At 38.8% G+C, this 25,763-nt stretch overlaps 1 protein-coding gene across 10 annotated transcripts in view; it reads left to right on the forward strand.

Moving 5' to 3' along the window:
* CEP170 (centrosomal protein 170) overlaps positions 1–25,763 on the forward strand; it is a 153,148-nt gene that overhangs the window by 57,715 nt on the left and 69,670 nt on the right. For 9 of the 10 annotated variants that reach the window (XM_019549783.1, XM_019549782.1, XM_019549784.1 and 6 more), the window contains exons 8-9: positions 6,768–7,241; positions 11,094–11,740. In XM_019549783.1, the coding sequence (XP_019405328.1) occupies positions 6,768–7,241; positions 11,094–11,740 (1,121 nt within the window). The remainder of the gene's footprint in view (positions 1–6,767; positions 7,242–11,093; positions 11,741–25,763) is intronic. The other variant, XM_019549791.1, reaches the window with a different exon arrangement.

Below are 25,763 nucleotides of genomic sequence, written 5' to 3' on the forward strand. Positions count from 1 at the left end.
TTCCAGCTGGCACAATTTAGCCAAACTTGATTTTTTTTTTTTTTTTTTCCCCCCCCCCCCAAAAGTGTTGTGTATCCAGAAATCCCACTGATGCCAATATGAAACCAGATCACTTTTATGTAGATCTTAAATATAGATTTTAGGAATGCAAACTTACCCATATGTATGTATGTTTGAAGTGTTTCTTTAATTTAACTTTTTAAAATTGGAACTATATTTGTTTCCTCCTGACTGTAACAGTGACTTGCACAGCCAATGGTAAGTTTTAAAGAGGTTTTTTATAAACTCACTTCAAAATACCCCAAAATATAATGAGTTTTGTATTGTATTAGGAAGTCTTGAATTTTGCTCCCTAATAGCTCCTGCTACCGACCTATAGAATAAAATCTTGGGATTTTGGGTTAGTGGGTAGAAAGCAGGTGAAGAACTATAAAGTGGTGAGATTTTTATGTAAAGGAAAACTATTTTTGTTGCTTCGGGAATTTTTTATGATTTTAAGTCTTGTATAGATGAACTGAGTTTTACAGCTAGATAGGTATAGAAATAGTTGCAATAAAATTGTGTGAAACTAAAAATTTTTACAAGAATTTTTGTAGTATGTATGTGGCATAAATATAGATACATGATGCAAGTATAAAGATTTTGAGTACTTTTTTGACAGATGTTGCATAGCTTTCTTATGGCTTTCTGATCCCATTTTCATCTTGATTAGAAGCTTTCTCAAAAGCTACTATTTATGCAGCATTTTTGCTCACATTTTCCTAGCAAGGTAAAATTCTTTGATTTCTTTGGCATTTTATCTTTGATGACAGCTTTCGCATTCTCAAGTGACACTCATCCCTGAATGTCATCTGAAGAGAAACAAGTGACAACCAGTTGTCTTACGTTTCTGTCTCTGTTTCTGTCATGATACAGAAAAATCAGTTAAACCACTCCCTCCCTCAAATCGTCACAAAAATAGTATTTGTAAAGGCAAATTGAAAGAGATGGATTTTAACATCATAAAGTTCTTACTCTGTCTGTGTGCATGTATGCACATGCTGTCTCTCTCCCTCTTAAGCTTTTCAGTGTACTCCCTTTAAGCTATTAAATTCATGGCTGTATCAGCAGGATTATTCTACTATGCTTTTTTAACTTGGTTATGAGCATAAATCATTTTGTTATGAAACGTACCTTCCGCTATTCTGAAGCAGTTGTGATGTCTCCACCGCTTTCTTTGCTCTCTTTAAAACAGATGCCACCATTTGTGGCATTGATTTCTTTGTATGTCAGTGTTCTTGACCATCTTTCTGATTTACAGAAGGAATATTTTAATTGGAGGTGTGAGGATACCCAAGATGTATAGTGTGTTGAAGAGCACCAAGGAAGTAAAAATAAAATGTTAATGGCAAAGGTTATTTTAGGGATATTTTTCACAGTTGCTTATATCCATGTTCATTAGATTAATGCCACATATGTATGGGATAGGTGTTATTTCTTGTTATATTGAGGGCTGTATTTAAAAAGTTATAAAGATATGTTGTATTGAAATAACACTACTGTTAGGTAGCTTCAAAATATCACAGACAGTGATTAATTCTTTAAAGTGATTACATACTTCGTTTCTTCCCCTGTATATTAATGCTGCTTTCTTCAAAGTAATGCAACACAAATGGTTTATGAAACTGTGGAATAGCCTTTATGATGTTCCCTGAATTCAAAAAAAGTAAAATAAGTAAAATAATTCTGCCTCTAATTAAACTGAATGATCCATAAAATACAACACTATGAGTAGTTGATTATAATAAATGGACCATTCAAGAGGGTCATTTTGCCGCCTTGTATGATAAACAGTGTATGATCTGAAACATTTAAAACAACTAAATTAAAAAACATCCTGTTGAAACAGTTCTTAATGCAAAAACTGTCTAACAAGTAAATTGCAGGTTGAATTCCTCTTTCTAATTCTTTGAACTTTGTTTAGTTCCATAAATTTAAGGCAAAGCCAAATAACTTCCTATTACTATTTAACAAATTAATCTCAGTGACAGTGTCCTTTGCACTTTAACAAATAGAAAAATTGTTCTCCCTTGAATAGCAGGGAAAGTATATGTTACAACAGATGGGGCATAGTTTAATCAGGAAATTGTGGGGGATTTGTCGCTGATAAATTAACTATAGACTGTTAGCCTTTATAGACTTAAATTACTAAGATTATTTTGGTATTACTGTCTTTCAGCTCTAATGGAACTCTAATGGAAATTGTTGGTAATAAACAGAGTACAGTATGGTAGCCCAGTTGTAGACAGATCTGTTTCTTTTTTTAGTGTGGTGGGGTGGGGGAATATTGATCTAATTTTACAAGCCATGAACCCATAAAATGGTATAGATGCACATAATTTCATGCCATTTCCTGCCACAATGATTTAATACTAACCAAGATTATTGTTTTCAAGCCCAATTTAAGGTACCATGCATTTTTTTTTTTAGCTTTCAGTACTTAACATAAGTACATAGGTAACTACTATGTCATATCCTTATGTTCCTAATATAAAACTATTTGGTGCTTTCACTGACTGTTCCAGAATTTAACATTGCTAATTCTACTCACCTGAATTATATTTCTCCCATTTGAAATTGTAGGAAATGGAGACGGAAAACTTGATTTTAAATTCAGCTTAAGGCTCTAAATAAAAAAAAAAAGTAACTTGTACAGAGTTTTTTTAATAGGTACTTTTATTTTTGAACACCAAAATAGTATTTTAATGCAATATATCAAGTTACCTTACATCTAGCAAAAAAGATTTTGAGGCAAAATTTAAAATAATAAATCCCTGGCAGAGAATTTAGAAGGCTGTTAGAGTTGTTGATTAAAGTTTCTTCACAGTAAAGCCACTAAGCAAGTGCTTAAGAACTTTGCTGCAATTGGTACATAGAGTAAATGGGTGTTGCCTAGGTAAGACCTGAATATAGCAGGGTTATGGAAGTAAATGTGCACAGCATGTGATAGGAAGAACTTAAACTTGTAAAAGTGAGTCTTTTAAAAGATATTTAGATGAAAAAAGAGAGTTTCTAGTCTTGTATTTCATTTATCTGCCAAGCATTGGAATACATAAAGATTACCAGTTTCTTAGCAAGCAACCTTGATGGCAGTTGGTAGCAGATACTTTAAAGTGCTAACTCTAAAATGTGTGAAAATACTTATTTTATTTATAGCAAATTATAGATTTTCCCTTTAATAGCATTAATATGGAACATGAAGTAAAATCATAAAATTGTGAACCTTGAAAGGTCAGTGTGCATCTCATATTAGCATCAAAAGAAATAGAGTAAACTTGAGTATTATGGGAAAGAAAATGCAGCAGAAACTAATAAATTTAAATTTATCTAGTAAGCTTTGATGCTGGGTCCCATAACAAACCAATCTGTTACAATAGTGAAAAAGATAGCAACTGAAGAGTTTTTCCCTCCTGTTTTGACTTTTTTTTTAAATCTACCTACTGTCAGAAGGTGTTTTTGTAGCATTTAGTACATTCATAATTAAAATTCATTTAGTCTTCTATAAATGAGGAAAGAATACAAAATCATACATTGCAAGGAACAGAAAAGATCATTTACAAATAAATAATCTATTCATAGTAGATACTATTTCTGAACACCACTTCCTTTTTTTTTTTTTGCAGAAATGAATTAATTATCAGTGCCTTAAAGAAACCTTTAGTTATGTAGGCAGTTTCCTGCTGTAGATGAATTCCAGTGACTAAAAATGAGTACCTACAGAGATTTTTCCTGTCTGGTAGAGCAAATGGAATTTTGGGTCTTTATGATGATTCAAAGTTAATCTTGCTTTTTTGTTGTTTTTGAGACATGAATTCATACTAGCTGAATAATTTCCTTAATCAATTTAAGTTAACTAACGTAAGCCAGGGTTCTTCATATCCTCTTAATACATGCACTACTCTTTCATGAAGAATCTCATGGATCACCCCTCCTTCTCTTTATGATCACACACACATACCATATCTCTTCCAACTCTTTTTTCTAGGTTTTTCTTTTGGGGTTTGTTTTTTTTTACCACCCCCCCCCATGGGTTCAAGACGTCGCCAGGAGCAACTACAGTGCTCTTTTTGGTTCCTGACTTATGCCTCCCCCCACTGTAGTTTTCCTGCCCTCCTCCACTGTGTGCAGATCCTCACTCCTTGCTTTCCAAGATAGCCTGTTCCCTTTTCCAGGCTTCCTGGATACGCTTTCCAGTGAGTTAGCTTCAGCGTCCTTCAACTGTCAGCCTCATTGCATCTCTTCTGCAGCTCTAAATACCACTTGCTTTTCTTCTCTGTTTCAAAGTTGGAAACCATTTTCTTCCACCTCTGCCTTTTCCTTCCCTCCCAGCACAAATCTATGGCTGTCTTATCCCCAAATCATTTACCACACTGATCATTTATAATCCATTCACAGACCAGTTTTTATGGGTTTTATTTAATTCATATCATAGTTATGAATGATGAACCACATTTCTGGTAAGTGTTTGCAGAACAGCTCGCTTAAGGAGTTGGCTTTTGGTATGATTTTAGCTTTTATACCGAAATGCAAATTTCTCAGGCACTGCAAATTACTTTGATATTGGGACAGCAAAGGTAAGGTTATTCTATACAACTTCCTTCCTATTAATACCTGCAAATTTTAACTGGCGTTGTAGATTAACAGTAGATAAGTGAAGTTATTACCAGTGAAGTATTCCAGGCATTGTGTGCTTTTAAAGTAAAGAGGGCTAACATAACATAATGTTCTTCCTAATGTTTCATGATGATCTGGATCAGGATCAGCATGGAATTTTTGTTTTTTTCTGTGCTATGTTTTGCTTTATACTGCAATGGAATATGAAATGTAATATATTTGGGATTTCCTGTTTTTTGTTCTGCTTAATCCTGGTAAACCTGACCTTTTACAACACAAGTAAATACTGCAACTTAAAAAGAGAATATTTTTAGCTACTTTTTAAATTTTTTTTGTAAACTGAGCAAAAAAAAGTTCTACAAAATTTGTCCTTATGTAGTAAAAATGTGCTTTTATTATTCAGTAATTTATGATGATTTCTTCTTAAATGATTTGAGGAATCCATTTTGTCATAATCTAAGTTGAAACTAGATTATGATACTTAGTTAAAGTAGAAAGTATTTTAATCGGGTTTTGTGCATTTTGTTTATATTAAAAGTGGTGCTGTCATCTGATATGAGAATATTTGTACTTTCTAATCAGTTCTAGTTTCAATTTTTAAATTTGGCACAATAACTAATTTCCTGAAGGAGGCTACTGTTAGTGACTGAAAACAACTTATTTGCCTTTTACTGAGAATTCTTTATATCCTGTTAGATTCCAGAAGTGAGGATCAAGGATGGATGTACACTAATCCAGTCATCCCACCCTAACATCATTCATTCTTGAACATTTCCAGCAGTTATACAACTCTCAAAGTAGTTGAGAATGTCAGGATCAAATAGCCTTATTTTCTAGGTTTTCATCCTCTTTTTCTAAAGATGTACAGTGCAGAGAATAAATCAGTGCTTCACAGAAAAGCAAATGTTTCCTGAAGAACAGCAGAAACTTTTAAAACTAGGCACTTTTTTCCTTACTACTTGCCACCCACCTGTGACTGTTAGAAATGTATTTACACTACTATTTTATTGGATAGTAGATTTCATGTATAAACTTTCAGTATCTTGGTGAATGAAATTTGGCTCCCTTCAGAAGAACAAATTGAGAGTATTCGGTATCTTTACCAAGCAACCTAAAACACTTTTTATTTTTCCTCCAAATCTTGGTATGACTCATAGAATGAGTAGGAACTGTTCAGATTCTCTGCTGTTTCATCTAGCATGCAGCTGCTACTAACTTCTAAACAAACATCTATTGCTTATTGTGCATTCTTCAGCCAGGTACTTTGGCTTTAACTAATGCAAATAAAAGCTAGTTTTCCTGAAGAAATATGAATGGCTTTTGTTACCAGAACCCTGGAAGCTTGAACCTAATATTTATTCTGAATGTGTAGTGGGACTCATTTCCCACCTCACATCCTCATCCTTCCTGCTTTCTTTGCTCCTTTCCAAAGCATGTTGCTTATAAAGTTGCTATTGCTTAAGCCTGCTTTTTCTGTTTAACGGTTTAGATTAACATGCAAAATAGGGGCAGGTAACAGATTTAGAGCAGTTCTTGGTTTTACCTTTTGTCGAAATAAAAATATTTGTATTTTAATGCCTACTCTTGTCCTCTTTTAAAACTTTCACAAAGGAACTCTTGTTTACATAACATTGTTTGGTTTCTTTTTTTCCAATCTTGCTCAACAAAAATATACTAAATAGAAAATGAAGTCCATGTAAATAAAGGGTACCCATAAATATAGTCAGTAGCCTTTTGATGGTTTCCAAGTAGTTTGGAATAGTGACAGTTTTTCCAAGTGTTAGGTCTTACAATTTTTTATTCTGTTTATCATGTTGCTACTAATGTCTGTTCTTTACATCATTCAAAAATCTGTGGTAGTGCAAATTTTCTTTGGCAAAATCGAAGTGAGCTTTCTGCCACTTCGTAGTGCCTACAGTCAAGGCTGTCCACTTTTCAGGACACTTTTCATGTAATAGAATTTACAATTTCTGAACTATGTTGTTCAGTCTTTTGCACAGATTAGTGCCATTTTTTGAGGAATCACTCAAGTGCCCTTATAGGAATCCTGAAATTTCTTGAAGACCTTGAAGTTCCCAAGTGTTGTGAAATCTATTTTTTATTTTTCTTAATAGGATGCAGCACAGATACCAAGCAAGTTGAGGAGCATTCTGCATCTGCAAATGAAGAACTTTATCCTTTCTGTAGGGAGCCCAGTTACTTTGAAATCCCTACAAAGGAATTCCAGCAAACCTCACAGATAGAGGAGAGCGCTATCCATGAAATTCCAACAAAAGACACCCAAAGCTCCCATGCGGCAGGTGCTGGGCATGCTTCATTTACCATTGAATTTGATGACAACACCCCAGGAAAAGTAACAATCAAAGATCATGTGACAAAATTCACTTCAGATCAACGACATAAGCCGAAGAAGTCGTCATCTGGTGGTCAGGACCTGCCTGCGCTTCAAACAGTGATGATGGCTGCTGAGAGCAAAGTAGCTGACTGGCTAGCACAGAATAACCCCCCTAGAATGATATGGGAACCAACAGAAGAAGATTCAAAAAGTATTAAGAGTGATGTTCCAGTTTACTTGAAGAGACTGAAAGGTAAAGTGAATAGTTCCAGCTGTACTTATTTCTGAAGGCCTTGATCCTTCACTGAAATCCAGCAATTAGACCCTGTTCCTTGCAGAGTCCAGATTAAGTCATTAGTATTCCACATGTGCACAGGGATATGTGCTAGCTAATTTCATTGCAAGATTGATCCTTAAAAAAGAAAACAATTACATGACTTCACCGTAAGTATACCGGTTGGAGTTTTGTTGAGTTTTTGTGCAATAAAAAAGTTGTGTGTTCCAAAAGATCCCTCTTTCAAAGAAAAAAAGCATCTCAGTTACATTTTTATGCAGTTCACTTATTAAGTGTTTACTTGTTTGAAAAAAGTTGTTTGCTTTTGAGAACCAAAACTCATAAATTCAAATACGCTTCTGCAGATCTTTCACCAGCAAATATTCAATAAATGGCTTCCGTGCTATGGTCATATTCATGAAAGCTAAACAAAATTTGCATTAGGTGTATGATATTCCGCATGTAGCTACTTCACTTAAAATGCTAATTTTGGAGGATCGATTCAACTTTGTCAGTATCCTAAAAAAACAAAACAAAACTCCTCAAGAAATTCCATTTTGCAAAATGTCATGCTACATGTGCTCGAAAGTAGTTTTATCAACCAAAATACCTGTTGATTTTAAATGTTTGTGTATTGCAGGCATCACATCCAGTATTTCAGTTGAAAACAAATAGGTGGCAATGATAGCTTTTTAAAAATTCCATTTGAGGTTCTGTTAAACAATTTAAGGAAAAAACCCTCCTACAATTTGCTTATGCCATTCAGACTTTTGGAAAAGAAAACTTGTTGGTATTTTTTAAAATTTTTGCAAATTACTTGCTTTTTTAATATTCTGCCTGCTAAACTGTGATGTTCCTCTTTTCTTGATCTTGTTTCATAAACTTATTGTTCTGTTCAGCCAATTGGGATAGAATCATATTGATCAGAAATTTGATTTTGAGGACTATCTTTTCCAAACTAAACTTTAAAGCGCAAACTTTGAAAACATCTATAACACGATGCTAGGGGTTAATGGGACTAGGTTAATATTACCACAGTGTCTCTGGTGGAGATGACAGTGACTTCTTTGCTGTTCATGACATTGGATTGTATTACACTGTAAACATTCTTGAAAACATCAGCCACATTACTCTGAAAAATCAGAACTGTTGCTTATACAAGCATATGCCTACAAGGCTTTGGGGCATTTTGTGGTAACAGAAACTAATGAATAATTTTTACATTTTTGTCAACTGAAAATGGTTTTGACATAACAAACTCTGTTCTTAAGTATGCTCCATATCATAGGTTGTCTCTTAAATTTCCTCTTGTTTTATGTACCACCAGCCACTCTGAAAACTTGACTCTTGTTTCTAAAAATTTTGGTGAACAATGGCAAGGTAGTGGTAGCACCATGAAGCTATAGTCCTGGTCCAGGATTCCCAATTTACTAAGCCTTGTGCAAACACCCAACAGAATTATCATCTGTGTTCCAAAGAGAAATTTGCTAAATAATTTGAGAAACAAGGTTGTGATGAATTTTTAATTTTAAAAGAGCATAATGCTATCCATGCAGCCACATGGATGACTGTTCTATATTGCTTTTGGGGCCAGTGATTCTCAACTATGGTGCCACAAGATCCTTTGAAGGGTGCAGTAAGGTGTGAGGAGCTAAGCAGATAAGAGCAAGCTTAACTTCCTCCCTGCCTGGCCCCTGTTCCCCATCCCCACTGTTTGGGTCCTCTGAAAGGATGTAAGCAATGTAATAAACAAAGTTTTCGAAAAGTGGTGTCACCCAATTCACAAAAGGGTATGGAGGCATGCCTTCAGTCTACGGAGTGGTACTTTGAGTCTAAAAAGCGTGAGAACCATTCATCTACCTAGTATTTCTGTTTCTGATAAACAAATTTGAACACTTTGTAAACCTTGTAACATTCAAAATGGGTGATTTTCAAATGTAAATCTGATAATTATTAGTTACTGCAGGGGTCAACTGTTTTTGGGCAGAGTACCCAAAACAGCCGCAAACTTGACCTGTAAGATGTTGGTGTGACAGGGGTGGATGGCAGGGGAGCTGCAAGCGGCCTGATCCTTGTGGCAGTGCAGCCTGGCCCCTTCCCCATGCCAAGACTGCCAAGCAAAATGGCTTTGTGTCAAAATTTGGCATGCATACCAGAGGTTACCTATCCCTGAGTTACTACATCATTTTTTTTTTAATAACTAATACTGTGATAATTCAGTTTAATGCTAATAGTGCTTGATGCTTGATAAGAGACCTATTAAAACAGTCATTGACCAGAAAAGCATCTAATCTAGATAACAGATGCAAAAAGACCCAGCAAACAAGGAGACTCGGACGAAGAAAGTTATTTTGGGCACAGACAAAAATGATGGTTTGTCATGTTATTAGGCCCCTGAAGCGCTCTACAGCTGTGCCTGTATGGAAGTGCACAGCTGCAGGGTGCTTTAAAAGTGCCCAGTTGCATGACAGTCTGAACCCTCATTATGTGAAGGTTCAGATAAATGTGCTCCAAAGTGGAACGCATTTGTTAAGTTCAGTCACCCCACATCAGGATCAGGAGTGGGCTGATACAGCCCAACCCCACCTCTGATACTGTCTTCAGAATGGGAGGGGGGAGCTGTATCTAGGGTTTGCCCAGGCTGTGCTGCAGGGTGGGGTGGGTGGATTGGAGAAGATAGCACCGTAGTTGTGAAGGGGTGGGGCTAGGTGGAGAACTGGGCTTTGATTTCCTGCTGCTCCCTCAATCCAACAGCAAAAGTCTTTTTGAGTCTAGCAGAGTTGCTGTAACTCATGGTTCTTCCTGCAAAGTGCCATGAATTAAAGTAGGCAGTGCATGTCTGTCAACACCCTTTATTACATGCCAGAGCTGACACCTGCACAAATCAGTATTTATTTAAAAATCAATTCATGGCTTAAACAAGAACAAACTGTTCAGAGAGAGAATAGGAAGTTGGTGTTGCAATGATTACAGTGTACACAAGACTGCTTTGTCATAAGTTTAATCTGTTTAAAGTAATGTCTATTCTTATAAGTATTTTTTAAACATTCATGGTAATAGTTTTTTCACTTATAAATATACTGTATGTAATAAATACTTTGAAATCTATGGATAAGGTTTGCCAAGCATTTTACAGAGGTGGGTAAGTAGTGATATTCCATATGTCCATTGCTGGCTCCACAGCATTGTTGGTAACTGGTGGGGAAATTCATTGGACTTCTGTCAAAGTATGATAAAGAATTAATGCTGATACTAACTAGATATCCCCTACCCCCTTTCTGGAAACTATGGTAATTAACTGGATGGAAACCTATTCTAAAAAAACACTATTAATAATGTTCCAAACCTGTAGCTCCCAGCAGGTATTCCAGTAACAGTGAATGATGTGTAACTATAGCTGTCTTTTATCCTCCCTGGAGCATTTTCAGGGTCAGGTTTCTTTTTCTGGTTCAGTAGTCATTTGTAATCAGCTGACTACTTAAATAAATGTAATCTGACGGGGAGATATGTTGAAGTAATGAGACCAAGCTCAACTCCAGCTGGTATGATATTGTCCATTCTGTAAGTCATTGATTAAATTGTTACGGAATAGAATTTTGGTGAAAAACGTGATTTAAATGCATCTGTGTCACTGTTTAGCCTGTAAAAGGCTTCATTGTTTGACTGGTAGCAGTTGAATGCATTAGTTCGCAGAGCCTGTTACTGAAGATTTATTGGACTCTCACAAACAAATAAACAAATATTGCCACCTACATTTTAATTTGCCAGCTTTTTTCCCACGTACTATTTTGTTTAATGTTTGTATTACTGTGCTTTTTGTCTTGTATGCAGGAAATAAACATGACGACGGGACACAAAGTGATTCAGAAAATGTTGGTGCCCACAGGCATTACAGTAAACGGGCCACACTTGAAGAACATTTAAGGCATCATCATGCAGAACAGAAGTCGTCACACCAGAAAGTTCACTCTGCAGAAAAGCACCAAGAACAAGCTACTGTAAGTCAGACTGCCTTTATGATTGAGTTTTTTGATGAAGACCATCCTCGAAAGAGACGGTCTTATTCCTTTTCTCAGAATGTGGGAGGTGTCTGCCCCGAAACGACTTCTCCAACACCTCATTTAAGAGCTGAGAGAGTGAAACCACCGTCAGGAGACAAAACAGTTTCTTCACCTTTGCAGACTAGCTCTTCACACCACAGGACAGTACATGGTGTTCATGCAAAACTGTTAAAGCAGAAATCTGAAGAGCCTTCTGCTGCATTACCTATCTTACAAACTGTATTGTTAAGGAGCTCTGGAAGCCTTGGGCATAGGCCAGGACAGAGCCAGGAGATGGACAAAAAGTTAAAAAGCCAACTTGTGTCTGCTGCTACTGAAAAGGATAATGATGACGACCAAAGTGACAAAGGAACATACACTATTGAGTTGGAAAATCCCAATTCGGAGGAAGTGGAAGCACGTAAAATGATTGACAAGGTAAGAAATGTAATACTTGTACCACTATTAAAATAAATGTTTTGTGTAGCTAATGGTACACACACAGCTGCTTCTCATTAAAATTATTGCAATACCATAAACACAACGATACAAGTTCACAATAATATTACTGTATTAGTGTAGTGGAATGTATTAAAAAGATTTGTAGTACATTGCCTTCAAATCTAATATCATTTTTGGAGCTGTTTCGAGTATTCTTTATATACCAGTTTGATATTTCTAAATGTATTTTTAAAAGCAGATCTTTGTTTACATGGACTCATGCAGACTGAAACTAAAGATTATGATTATAATAATGCCAGAAGTCACTAAATTTGGATTTACTCTATCCCTGTGGAAAAACTGACTTGTTTTAAATCATCCGATCTCTTCCTGTTTTTCAGGGTACAAAGAACAAAAATGACAAATAAGACTATCTCATGTATTCCAGAGCTGTAAATTTAATATGTTGTATTTATAGTTTTTAACTGGGGTAACTTTAACTATTTTTAGTATCAATCGTACTCAGTGGAATGGAATTAAGAACCTACACACATACACATATGCTCCGTGTGTGTGTGTATTTTGCTGTTTGCATATAGATATGTGCTTTCATTGATTTTTTTTTTTTTTTTTTAAGACTCTTGATAATTTCGGAAGACCTAACAAGTTATCAAAATAAATCTCACATTACAGCAAGTTGCTGAAGTTTTATTTAAAGATGTAACAGCTTTGTTTAATCTTTTGACTAGCTGACTTTTGAAAACTACCTTTTTATTACTAATATTCCCCTTTCCTTAATAGTCCTTTTTGTATGGTAGGAGCCTCCAGGTTATACTTTCATAGGTATGTTTTAGTCATATGATATAAGTAGATTATTTTTAACAATGAATTTCTTCATTAGTTACTTCATGGTTGAAGAAGGTATATTTTTTAGAAATAAAAAGAAATATAAAGAAAAAGGGTGGAACATAATCTTTTGATTTGGGGGAAAATATTGACATGGTAGCTAAGTACATCAAATGGGAGAATAATTTAAAGGAAAACAAAATAGAGTATTTTCAGCTAATGGCTGCAGACATGTAACTATTTAACTCATTAGTTATGTTACTGTAATTGTATCGTATCCACAAAAAATAGGTAAGTTGGTTTTCTTGCTAACTGGTTACAAGGTACAGTCTTATTATTTCTGTGACTTTAGGAAAGTGCTAAAGTCACAGAAGTAATAAGACTGCGGGGGGGGGTGTAAATATATATAAGAATGCAGTGGAGGTGTCTGCTGTGGTTGGCAAGGATTTTTTAGTGAACGTTTAACAGTAGCGTCTGATAAAGTGTTCGTCATCCCCACAGAATTTCCGTTAATACTAATTTAAGTGAAGTCCACATGAAAAAAAACTATTAAAGGAAAAGATAAAACTTTAACTCACTATCTAAATTGGAATATTTAAAATAATTTACTCCAAGTCCAATTCAAAATATTTAACTCTGCAAGTAAGTTCTGATGTATGAACTTTGTTTGACCTAGCATCATTTAAAAAATAACGTTTTATGGAAGTCAGAAGACCAACTAATAAAGTAAGTCCTAGCTGAACAAAATCCACAATGTCTTTCCCCATTTCATTTAATTTGATTCATTCACTTGAGGATTCCTTCCCCCTTCACTAGCCCTGCTCTGCTCTCCCCTTCCTTGGGATAATACTGTGCTGTTGTCTTTTGGAAATAGGAATAAATTAAATATCCAAATATGACTTTGAATTTGACAGGGACCAGGTAAATGGAATGATACTGAGTTTTCAGACAGTATCACAATTCTTGTGACCTGAGGTTAGGCAAAGCGAGTTTCAGATTCTTAAAAGCTGAGGCCATGTGAAAGGATGGTAACGTTTTCGTGTGTCTGTATGTCTGGAAGGAGTTTTCTGATATGATCCATATATACTGTTATGTTTAGTGCCAACTTTCTGTAGGACAAAAAATGGTCTCAACAAACAAGCTGCTTTAAAAGTCTGAAAAGGTTTCTTTCAGTACCCATTCATTTTTCCAGTTTGCTTTTAGAACACAAAAGAGCCATTTCCCACGCTACTTCTTAGAGACTGAACTTAAATTATAGTAGGCAATGTATTCTCAACATCTGAAAGGAATAAAATGACAAAGGGCATATTCTTCTTTTAGACTTTTCCCAAGACTGTCTTTTGAAGGGGAAAAAGATACACTTTCTTATGAAGGAAGCACGTTTGCCTAAACATCAGATAGAATAACTTCCACAGTAAAAACACTGCTTCATTAGAGAGAAGTCATTTGTCTGCAGTGCTGAATCTCACACAACAACCTGAAAACCAAATGAAATGAGGGGAGGGAGTCTTACCCTTTCCTTGAAACTTAACATCAAGGAAGCTTTTCTTAACCAACATTTAGGATAGGTAAAATTCAAGCAGTGATTCAATATCTTTGAACTTTTATCTAGAGGAATGAATAGACAGTTGCTAAAATGGAAGCAGCCTTATGAGCATGCATAAACAGTCACAGATTAAAACTAAACCAGAAAGTAAAATTTAGTAAATTTATAACATGAACATTTAAAAAAGGAGTTTTAAAAAATCTTTAAGGAACTTACCTCCTTTTGGTAGTGAGGAACCTTTTTTTATTTGTCTAACCTTAGAAAATTATGACACCAGGATGGAAGATTTTGATCTTCCTCTGGATACTTTCACCTGCCCCCCCCCCCTTGCCCTCCCTCCCCACTAAGGCATGAAATCTATTCTGAAGTATGTGCCTACCTTTGTACTAAACTAGCACTTGGTATTGGGGGGGGAGGGAATAAGAGTAAGAGAATCATCAGAGTCAGTCTCTGACCTTTTTGTAGTTGGAGAAAGCCAAGGTGCATTATGGGTCAGCTGTTAAATAGAAATACTCTAGATGTTAAAAGTCTGTCAAACTACCAAGGATCTCTGTTCTTGCTTATTTGAAATTTCTAATAGATTACTGTGAGCACTTGAAACATGAAGAGTTTTATATAAATCTTTTCTTCGAATGTGAACAATGAAATGATAGTTTCCAATCACCTAAGGTTTAACTTCTAGATTTTTAAACTCCAATAAAAAAGATGAATTTAAATATGAAAAAATAGGAAGCTTAGAGATACCACCTTAAGGATCATAAGAAATTAGGACTGAAAGGGACGCTCAGAGGTCATCCAATCCAGCCTCCCACTCAAGGTGGGATCATCCCTGACTAAACCATCCCAGAGAGAGATAGCTAACATGTTAGTCTGAAGTTAGGTAGAAAGCAAGACCAGAGGCAGGCAGTTATTTCAGGTGGAAGCCTGCTTACCAAGTTTCGGGGAGCTGTCGAGGGCTGCATAGGTAGCCCTGCCCCCAGTTGCCATATTGGGCCCAAAATTCTTGCCCCCAACCCCTGACCATTCCCACCGGACGTCCCTCCCCTTGCCCCAGAAGTACTCCTTTTGGGAGGGAGAGTGCTGCAATCTTGAAACCAGAAAAAAACCCCAAATTATATACAAAAAAAAATCTACTATAACTTATTTTTATTTAAAAATATTTCTGTGCTTATTTATGTGTTTACGTAATGTATCTAGAGGTCACTGCATAATAATTCAAAATACAGTCCTACTGTATGTTGTGTGTGGGCAGTAAGGAGGGAGTATATGTGTCAGGTGTGAGTGTGGCGGTGGGTGGGTATGGGGGTATGTGGGAGAGAGAGAGACAGGGCCGGACTACCGGCTCTTTCACATGCAGCTATAGCAGACTGCATGCAAGCCTCATAGGAATGCAGCCAGACAGACCACACGCCCTGGCTCTGTGCACCTGCTGCCCCCCCCCCTCCCCCGGGCCCTTGCCAGTCCCAGGGCGCACAGGCTGCTCACTCCCCCACCACCAGCATTTCCCTGCACTCCTTCCTGCACACTTGTCCACTGCTCCCTGTGGTCCCTCTGCTTGTCGCACTGCTCCCTGCAGCCCCTGTCATGCCCCATGCCAGTTGCCACGCTGCTGCCTGTGGCCCCCACCACTTGCTGTGCCCCTGCCAGTCCCTGCAGCTCCTGCTGCTTGCTGCACTGCACCGCTCCCTGCCACTCGCTATACCACTCCCTGTGGCCCGTGCCACTCCCCGCCACTCACTATGCTGCTCCCTGCAGCCCCCACCACTCTCTGTGCTACTCCCTGCAGTCACCGCTGCTTCCCACATCACTCCCTGCAGCCCCTGCCACTCCCTGCCTCTCCCTGCAGTCTATGCTATGGCTATGCTATGGCCTGCACCACTCCCTGCAGCCCCTGCTGTGCCACTCCCCTCGGTCCCCATCACTCTTTGTGGCCCCCACCACTTCCCACACCACTCTCTGCAGCTCCTTATGCCCTTCCCCGTAGCAGCTTCCCTCTGTCCCCCTGTCTGCTCTGGCTCCAGCCTGGCCCAGCAAGCACCATGGGGCTCCCTTCTCCATTCATTGCTTTCCAGTCTTTTCTCATCTTTATTAGAGTGTACGACCTAAAACTAGACACAGTACTCCAGATGAAGCTTTACCAGTGCCAAATAGGGCAGAAGACTGTTTACAAGAGACTCTCCTGTTAACCTAGTATGCCATTGGCATTTTTGCCACTTTGATAAAGCTTCCAAAATTTCAGATTGTTTACATCTTTTTATAATTTTATTGGAGAAAACTGTTGTGAGATGCAGTTCCAATATTATTTTACCACCATCTCAAATTGAAGAGATGTTAAAGTGCAATTACAAAACGTTTGACTTGCTATTTTTCTCCATTTATAGGGTGTCCAAATGTAGCCAAATTGTGGACAAGTCTTAAATTTAATCTCTGAAATTTCTGGGTCCAGGTTGCACATGGGCCTTTTAATTGTACTTTGAGGGCTACCTATGTAAGCAAATTGCAGGTACATTCTAAACTTATTTCACATTTTATTTTGGTAGCATAGAAATGTTTCTCAAATCTGCTTTGGGAAAAGAGAGCAGCTGCCTGAAAACTGCCTATGATATACAGTGCAAGGCAAAGTTTAGGCAGCAAACACATTTTTAAAAAATTCAACACAGTTTGCCTCCCTGTTCCAAGTGTGAAAAAAGTAATTTCAAACGCAGTAGTTAAGTAAATAAAAAAAAAAATGTAGTATTGTTCTTTTATATAATAAAAAGAGTCTTCCTTTGGCATATATATATAAACTTGTCTTTTTGGATATACGTTTTTGTTGTATACACATATATTTATATAAATAAATAATATTGGACTCTCTTGCATCTTAAGCATTTTACAGTTTTTATTTTTATTGTTTTGAGAGAGATCGTATGTCTTAGAGCACTGGTTCTCAATTTTTTTTAAACTCTGGCACTTCTGGCAACCTGATTGAGAATTACCAGCAGAGTTTCCACAGCATCCATGGCTAGGTGGATTGTTTCAACCTTTAGCACCATTTCTCATCACTCTTAGAATGTGTTTCCAATATCAGTTGGGGATGATTTTGTTACAGTTGTATACATAAAGCAAGGTCTTAGCATAGGATATTTGATGACAGTAATATGGAAGTTATCTGTTTTGTTAAATATTTCTAGTGGTGTGATTACCTACTCCAGTGGTGCTCAGCCTATGGCCTGCAGAGCCATGTCATCCAGCTCTCAGGGCTCACTACAGGTCTGGAAATTTGGCTATGGAGCAGCAGTGGCAGCATTCATTGCTATGGCTCCCAGAGCCACAGTAGTTTATGCTGCCATCAGTGTTGTCGTCTTCCCCCTCCATCAAATTTTCAGACCTGTGGGGAGCCCTGTGGGATATATAGTATAACCCCATGCATGGGTTCAGGATGGCATGTGGGGCTGAACTGACATGCCATATTGCACCCCTGGATTGGCCCCATTTCACTCATCTATCTCACAGGGTTGGGTAGGTTGAGACTGCTGGTCTACTCTTCCTCCTTATCTTAGGAAGCTACTAAAAGCATTTATCTAAACTGGAGTTTAGGGTACCAACTGTTTGCCCTAGTAGTCCTTTAAAAAAAAATTGAGGAAAAGTAGCAGAATTTTGGGGAGTAAGAAAAATTCCATCGTTCTCTTGTACCTGTCCTTTATACAGAAAATTCAGTTAAGTATATGTCGGACTTCTTGCCTGTTGGAGTGGAGGGGGTGGAGGTGTGGGCTGAAGCTTAAGTGGAGCGGAGGGCAGGGGGCATTGCCACACCACACCCTTGCCAGGACCAGCAGGGTGATGCAGGGATGGGGATTTAATCCTTGCTCCATCCCCTCTCCCACTGGCATGGGACACCAGTTAATGTCTGCCTGACAGGGCCACCTCTTTCAGACAGATCCCAGCTGGGGTCCCGTGCTGGTAGAAGAGGGGAGGGAGTGGGGATTAAACTCTCCTCCCTCCCCCCTTCACCTCAGTCTGCTGGCTGGAGACAGCCTCTGGCTACTTTCCCTGCTACTTGAGTTGGAGAGGAGGGAATGCCTGGTAAGTGTTGCTTCCCCCTTCCCCTTCCAGGCACACCCTAGCTGGGGGCTTAAGCCCCTCCCCAATCACACTCGGCCTGCAAAGACTAACCTGCAAAGATTGAATTTTGACACAGGGTGGGGCTTTTTGAATGTATGTACTTAGCCTATAGGACTTACTTATAAGAGAATCTCTAATTATTGGGGCACATTTTATGTTGTATTTCTCAAGACAACAGATACTGACATTCAGTGTGTTTCTGTTGCATCCACAGAACTTATGGATCTTATAACTCCTGTTTTCCCTTATGTAAGCACACTACCTTTTACAGTCTTTATATTTGTGTCTTTTGTGCCATCCCAAAGATGTCAGTCACTTACTCCACAATCAATGTCTTAATTTTATTTCCTTTTTTCTGTCCACCAAGATTGTGGATGCCTGTTTCCTTTCTGTCTTGCTTCCCTGACTTTTTTGAAGTCTGTCTTAACTGGTCTTCCTAACATTGTGTATGACATACAGGCAAATGAGCAAATTCTTTACTTAACACTGGAGAGGATGCTGTGTTCTAGGGCAGTAAAAAGTTTCAGTAGCCAATTCGATGTGGAGGAGATCTGGCCCAGTTGTGGGGGCTGAATCTGGAAACCAAATTGAATCAGGAGGCCCATTAAAGGGTCCAAATCGAATCAGAAGCCTCTGAATTGATTTGGGCAGTCCCTGCTTGCCACTGCAGGGAGCTGGACCCATGCTCTGTGCTGGTAAATAGGGGGTGGCGGGGCTGGAGGAGGGGGACCCTCAAATGGCCTAATCCCCCAGTGGCTCCTCCAGCCCCCCCACCCTGCCCGTTCCCCCAAGCCTCCCCTTCATGGCTGCCCCTGCCAGCCCCAGCATCCCAGCACTTTTTTTTTTGAAGCCCTGCACTCACCAACTGCAGCAGTGGTGATTGGAACCTTTGGGGGCTCGTGGCAGAGCCTCCCCTCCCCCCCACACACAGTGGGGGGCAATGGGGATTGCCCCCCTTGCCTGGCACCCGTGTAGCAGCTGTCACATCATGTGGGTGTAACATAGCTTGGCAGGGTGTCCCGGGGCTCTGCACAGTGTCTGGGAGCTGAGGCCCCTCAGGCTGAATGCTGCTGGGTGCCAGGTGACTGCTGGAGCTGCCCCAGCTCCGGGACAGTATGCAGTGCCCCCTGCCCTGCGCTTCGTGGGGGTGCTGTGCCACAAGTTCCCCAAGGCCCCAATTGCTACTGCTGCTGCAGCCAGGCTTTTTTTTTCTTGCTTTTTTTAAGTGCTGAGATGCTAGGGCCAAGCGGGGCAGCCTTTGGGTGGGGCTAGGGGAGCAGGCAGGGGGTGGGGCCCCCTTGCAGCCACCTGTTCAATTCAGAGGAGATTCGGCCTGACTCGGCAGCCAAATCTCCAAATTCGAATCAAGTCGGGACAGTGACTCGAATCACTGAATTGGATCACTCTCCCTCCGAATCAACCAAATCTGAAGCTGAATCGAATACTTGCTGCTTTGCACAGGCCTACTGTGTGCCCATGCTTTCTGTCATTTTGGACAGCAGCCTCAAATTGCACTCAGCTAATGGTTTTCTCTTCTTTAATACTTGAAAATTTGAATTTGGTTGCTTTCTAGTCACTTGCTTCTCAAATGCATCAGGGAAGATGAAAATATTCAGCAGCTCTTGTGCCAGTTTGGCCCAGTGGGGAAAATAGGTGATGGATGAGTCCTACATTTAAAATATAATAATTGAAAAGAAACCTCTCTCAATAGATTTAGAGGTGGGGAAGCTAACAGGAGGAAGCTTTTGAAACGCCTAGATCTTAAGTATGTGGAGTGAAGAAACATGCAAGAGCCAGTTGACTGCCCTGTTGTACCTCCAGCCCCAATCAACAGAAAGGCAGAGGAAAAGGACAGGTCAGTCCTTGTCCCTGCCATTAATGCATTTTCCCTTTTTTTTTCCTTTCTACCCTCCCCCACCAGACTCCTGTTTACTCTGCCCCACAAAATATCTCCCACACTCCTGTTTAGTGAGGGAAGGTAGCTATATCTGCAAACCACCTCGTTATTTGTGTGTGTGCGCGCACATGCACATACATGCACACGCACACATGCACACGCACGCACTCCAGAAGCAAACATTTGGTTATGGTGTTGAAGGTTTCTGTGGCATTTGACCTATTAATATCTGGGTATCTGATATCACCTGCCACAGTTTTAATCATTTTTGTGGTTTCTCTCAACATTGTGCAGCTGCTAACATATTTATGACTAAGATTTTTGTATTCATTCATTATATGCTACAAGGTTCTATAACTAAGCATTTGTATATTGATGAATTTGTGGAGTTCTTTTATTATAGTGCTACTCCCTCCAATTTCTGATGATCTAACTGCTTTTTCTGCAAAACTTATATACTTCCTTTCTATTTATAAGATACAGTTTTATTTCCACACTTCATGAATTTTTAAATTTTGAAATGACATCAAAAAGGACTTCTGGAAAGAGTTTATCAGCCAAGCAGTATTTTAACATACAAAATCCGGGTTTGTAACTCAAATATTATTTATTATTGTTGCTTCATTATTTAATTTTAATGCATGGAGCATTATAAATTAAATCTGCTTATTGTGGAATAAATGGGAAAATAAATACATTAACATCTAAAGGGAAGGCATGGTTAAAAAATTCTAGCTATCCTTTGCTTATATATCTTCTTCACATTTTAATGGGTACAGTTGGATACTACCTGGATTTCAGTGAGCGATATGTAAAGATGTAGAGTGATATGCCTGATATGTCTTTCTCTAGAAATGTCAGGTTTCTTTGGTTAATGTAAAAGGGAAAGAGAGCTGCGTTTAGTTGCATCTTCCTGATTTCCTAATATTTTATTGGTCTACATTTTTGAGAGAAGACTTTAAATAGGAAAACATTATCTTGTCTAGTCAAGAGATTTCAAGGAAGCAAGACCATTTCTAGGACAGTAATATTCTTAACCTTCCAGCTAACTCCCAAATGAAAGTGTAACAACAATTCAGTTCAGGACCTTGATGTGATCCAGAATCTGTATTTTTAATGTTAAAATGTTCCTAGAAAATGTATCAGTAAATGGAACAGCAGAGGCATTTTGTTTCTTACCTCCTACAGATACCTATCATTAGGCATATGTGTACAAAACACTTTTCCTAATGAATCCATCAAACTGCCTTCTCCTTATTTGTGGTGAATGAGAGAATTTGCAGCACAGAGCATTTTACTTGTTTATATAATACTTTTTTCTAGCCAAAGAAACAAGTTTTTAATCGCATGCTTTTTGGTATCCAGCTTTTAAAAGTAAAAAGCTTTTCTGAACTTCGGAAAATGCAAGTTTGTCACAGATATTGAAAAAAATTCAAATGCATGTCTAGCAGCTGTCCTTGAGTTCCAATTAAAAGAAAATGCTAGCTGTCAGAGTTTAAGATTTCCTGGTGCTGTTTACCAAGTACATTGTCAGGTATTTGGCTTTAATAAAGGAAAAAGAATCTGTTGCTGGTTCTGAGTGGATAGAATATTAAATATGCTTGTGGTGCCGTGATGAGCAAAAAGCAGCTGCTGGCCTAACCAAGGCTTCTCTTAAAATCCCTGCATCACTTTAATTTTGAAGCTGGCTCAAACACAGACTTTCCTTCTCCTGATTGGATGGTCAGCCTGTGATGTTATAGGCCTGTATCATTTTGTAAAGATTAAGGTAGCAAATCCAGAATTAGTAAGATTTCATAGATTTCATAGACATTAGGGCTGGAAGGGACCTCGAGAGATCATCGAGTCCAGCCCCCTGCCCAAATGGCAGGAAATCAGCTGGGGTCATAGGATCCCAGCAAGATAAGCATCCAATTTTCTCTTGAAGGTGTTCAATGTAGGTGTTTGAACCAGCTCTGCTGGCAGACTGTTCCAGACCTTGGGGGCTCGGACAGTAAAGAAATTCTTCCTTATGTCCAGCCTGAAACGGTCTTGCAGGAGTTTGTGACCGTTCGACCTCGTCATCCCTTGGGGCGCTCTGGTGAACAAACGTTCCCCCAGATCCTGGTGGTCACCCCTGATAAACTTATAGGTGGCCATCAGATCACCCCTGAGCCTGCGCTTTTCCAGGCTAAAGAGTCCCATGGCTCTCAGCCTATCATCGTAAGATCTATTTTCCTGACCTCTGATCCTGTGCGTGGCTCTCCTCTGGACTCTCTCAGATGGTTCAAATTGAGCTTTGCCATCCTAACTTTTACACACTCTCTCTCGGGTTATATATATTTTTCTTTCTCTCTTTAAACCAGTTCCAGTTTGCCAGCTGCGTTGTAGTATGTTTGACTGAAAAGATTCCTTTGAGTTTGTGTTTAAGCTGATGAACATTTAAGTCTGCATCTTCCTGTGCTATTTCTTCACATTCCAGAGGCTGATTACATTATATAAAATTCTTAATCATAGATAGCCAGGAAAACTGAAATCTCATCATGGTTGCCCAGCTACCTGTAGAAATATCAGACTTGGCCAAGAATCTTAAAATTATTTTGACCCTACAATTGTTTCCTTTAATTGTTTTATATATATAATATATTATATCAAATATCTATATAATAAAACAATTAAAGGAAACAATTTTTTATAAGGTTTTGGAAAAGTGTTCGTGTTTGTTCGTTTCCATTTTTCACCAACAAAACCGTTCTTCCTATTAACTGCAGTAATACTGAACTGGCTGGTGGGAATTAAAATCTTAGAAAAGGCTCTTTAAATATAATGATTCCGCTGTATTCTGGTTTTGTTGTATATTGACATCATAAAATTAGTGTTCTAGGTTAGTTTTTATTTTTAAAACTAAAATTAATTCACTGGGAAACAATTGTTATTTTAGTGCTCCAAAGTAACTTAATAAACAAGTAATAGCAGAGAGTTTATATAAATTGTACCATTTTCCTGTGCCTTTACCAGCTTTCTGTGCTTTTGTTTTTAAATGGTTCTATCAGGAGTTCACACAATCTAAATAAAATATTACCCTTTCTGATTGTCCATATGCACTGTTTTTACTCTGGATGTCAGACCGTTTGGTGGAAAAATTTTGCCTTGGTGTCTGCCTTGATTAAAGATAGTGTGTATATTTGGCTTGTCTTTCAGCCTACCTTCTTTGAAGACCCTTTCTAGGGTTTCTGCTTTTTGTTATTTTTCATTTCATTTTGCCTACTTTTTTTGAGAGAGAAGGAAAGAAGTAGAGAGGACTTGATTGGTTCCTTTTCATCCTGCACCCTCCACTTCCCTCACTGCTTACGCTCATGCATTACACGCATGCATACCCGTCACATGGACACACAAATGCTCAAGTCCTTTCAAAAACAGAACATTTCAGAAGGGTAACATCTGATGCATTCTAATTGTGTGAACAATCTGAGAACAATTCAATCTGAGAACAAAACTGGCCCTGCTTTATCTCTGGATGAAGGAGTGTTAAAATTGGGTGGGTTTTGCTGCATTTGATTTGTTCACGTATAACAGCTAGTAGGTACCAATTGCTGCCCTTTTCAAAAGTTCCCGTTTCAAAAGGCTTAAAACCCTTGTCCGCTTACTCTCACACACTTTTTTTTTTTTTTTTATTGTACCATAAGATGCTTCCATCTTGGTAATGTTTAATTCTAATGGCCCTCCTGTCCTTTACATTTTTATTTAAAGGACTAGGAATTAATTTCATTTTTCCTTATTTGCCAAGGAAAACATTAGCTATGGCTTCTTTCTGCTTGCCGTTTTTAAGATCTCCCCAATGTGTGATAGTACCATCTCATCTTCAGATGGGCACACCCCATGCTAAATAGTCTGAGCACCTGCTCAGGAAACAGCCTTTTACCAATCTACCCACCCTTCCAGACGGAAGCTAAACTTTCATAGATGGGAAGCCTACTTTAAGAATGGGTTTGCAGGGAAAAAAAAAAGTTCCAAATGGAAGAGATTTCAAATAAAAAGGACGGGAGCAGAGCACTGCTGAGAGAAATGAAAGGGGGTTGAATAAGACAATTGGTTAAAAAAAAAAAATTAAAAAATCCAAACAACTGTCTGGGATTGTGTTAAATATAGCCTAAACCAAAGTGTGAGTTCTTATCCCATTATTTGGACGAGGATTTATAACTCCTTTGACCCTCAAAGGGTTAATTGCCTTGTTTATCCCTGTTGACCTGTTCTACCTATCTTTCCCTGTGGACTGCAGAGAAGCCATGCTAGCTTAGTAAAGGATAGCTCTTGGCTGAAACATTTCTTCTGTCAGTGGCTTCTGGTATTGCTGAGGCTGCATTTTTGTCCATGGCAATAGCAGTCATCATGAGCCACCTTTCTTGGTGGCATGTTTCCTAAAGGAAGATTAGGCCACTGTGAAGAAACTTCTGTTAAAGGGTACAAAAATCAGTACTTTGTTCCAAACTTTAATAGACTCTGGCTACCCTGAATGCTTTTGTCAGCTTCTGAGTGAAAATGGAAGCATCACGTATGTTACATATTGAGCTTCTCAGGCACTATCCACCTTCATCATATATTTGATCTCTGATGCTTACCATTGTTCTGAACTGTTCAAGAAACACCTTCGGTTTCACAGCATTTCTCAGCTGCAGAGAGGACACTGTAGCCTGCTTCTGGCAATGGCAGAGCATTTGATAGAGTTGAGGGATAGACAGCCTCTGTCAGCATGGTTGTCTGGTGCCTCTTGAGTCGGGGGGGGGGCACATGGCTCCCCTGACACCAGCCAGCAACTGAGGGGCAGGGTCCTCTGGAGGGGCTGGTTCCCCACAGCAAATTTCATCATAAAAGTGACCATGCCGCTTCCAGAACTCCCATGACCACTTCTAGAAGCCATGCAGCTGCTTTTGCTGGTGGTCCCGCTCCCTGGCAGGCACTCTCAAGCAGGGCACTGGTGCTTCCGCCTGCCCACTGGCTAAACAGGGAGTATGGCCTGACGGGGTACACCGGTGCTCTCCGGGGTGCGTATACACCCCTGTGCCCCCTCTACGTGTCGCCCTTGTCTGTCAGAACTTACCTTCTGTAGCTACTTGGCATCTTTCCACACTGGATGGGCTCAAATTACCTGGACTGCTAGGTCTTAATCTTACTCCATCAGATGCTGTGACAGGACAGCATAGAGCAGTGTATAAAATGGTGTGGATGATTTGAATACAAAAGGTAGGAAGCCGAGTTGAAGCTATTCGTTCCACTTCCTGTGAAACAGCATTCCTATTGACAATTAGCATAGCAAGAAAGGTTGGAAATCCATAGTCGATTTTTTTTTCTTTCAGTATATTACCTTCTGTCCAGAAAAGGTAACTTTTGAAAACCCACCTACCTAAAATTTTATCTGAAGTGGTTACTGTTTTCACTTGTATTAACAAATGAACATGCTGGTGTTCATCCCAGAGCCTCACTCTTTCCAACCCAAGACCTCATTGCACTCACTGCATGTCAAGAGAGCCTTGGCATATCTATATAGGATGAAGTTTTTCTGAAAAAACACATAGTTTATCTGATTCCCTAGCTCAAACAAAAACAAACCAGGGGTATACCTGTGTTAGCCCAGACACCATCTGACTGGG

The sequence above is a fragment of the Crocodylus porosus genome, unplaced genomic scaffold (genome assembly GCF_001723895.1).
Source record: "Crocodylus porosus isolate Cpor-Errol unplaced genomic scaffold, CroPor_comp1, whole genome shotgun sequence".
Taxonomy (NCBI): Eukaryota; Metazoa; Chordata; order Crocodylia; family Crocodylidae; genus Crocodylus; species Crocodylus porosus.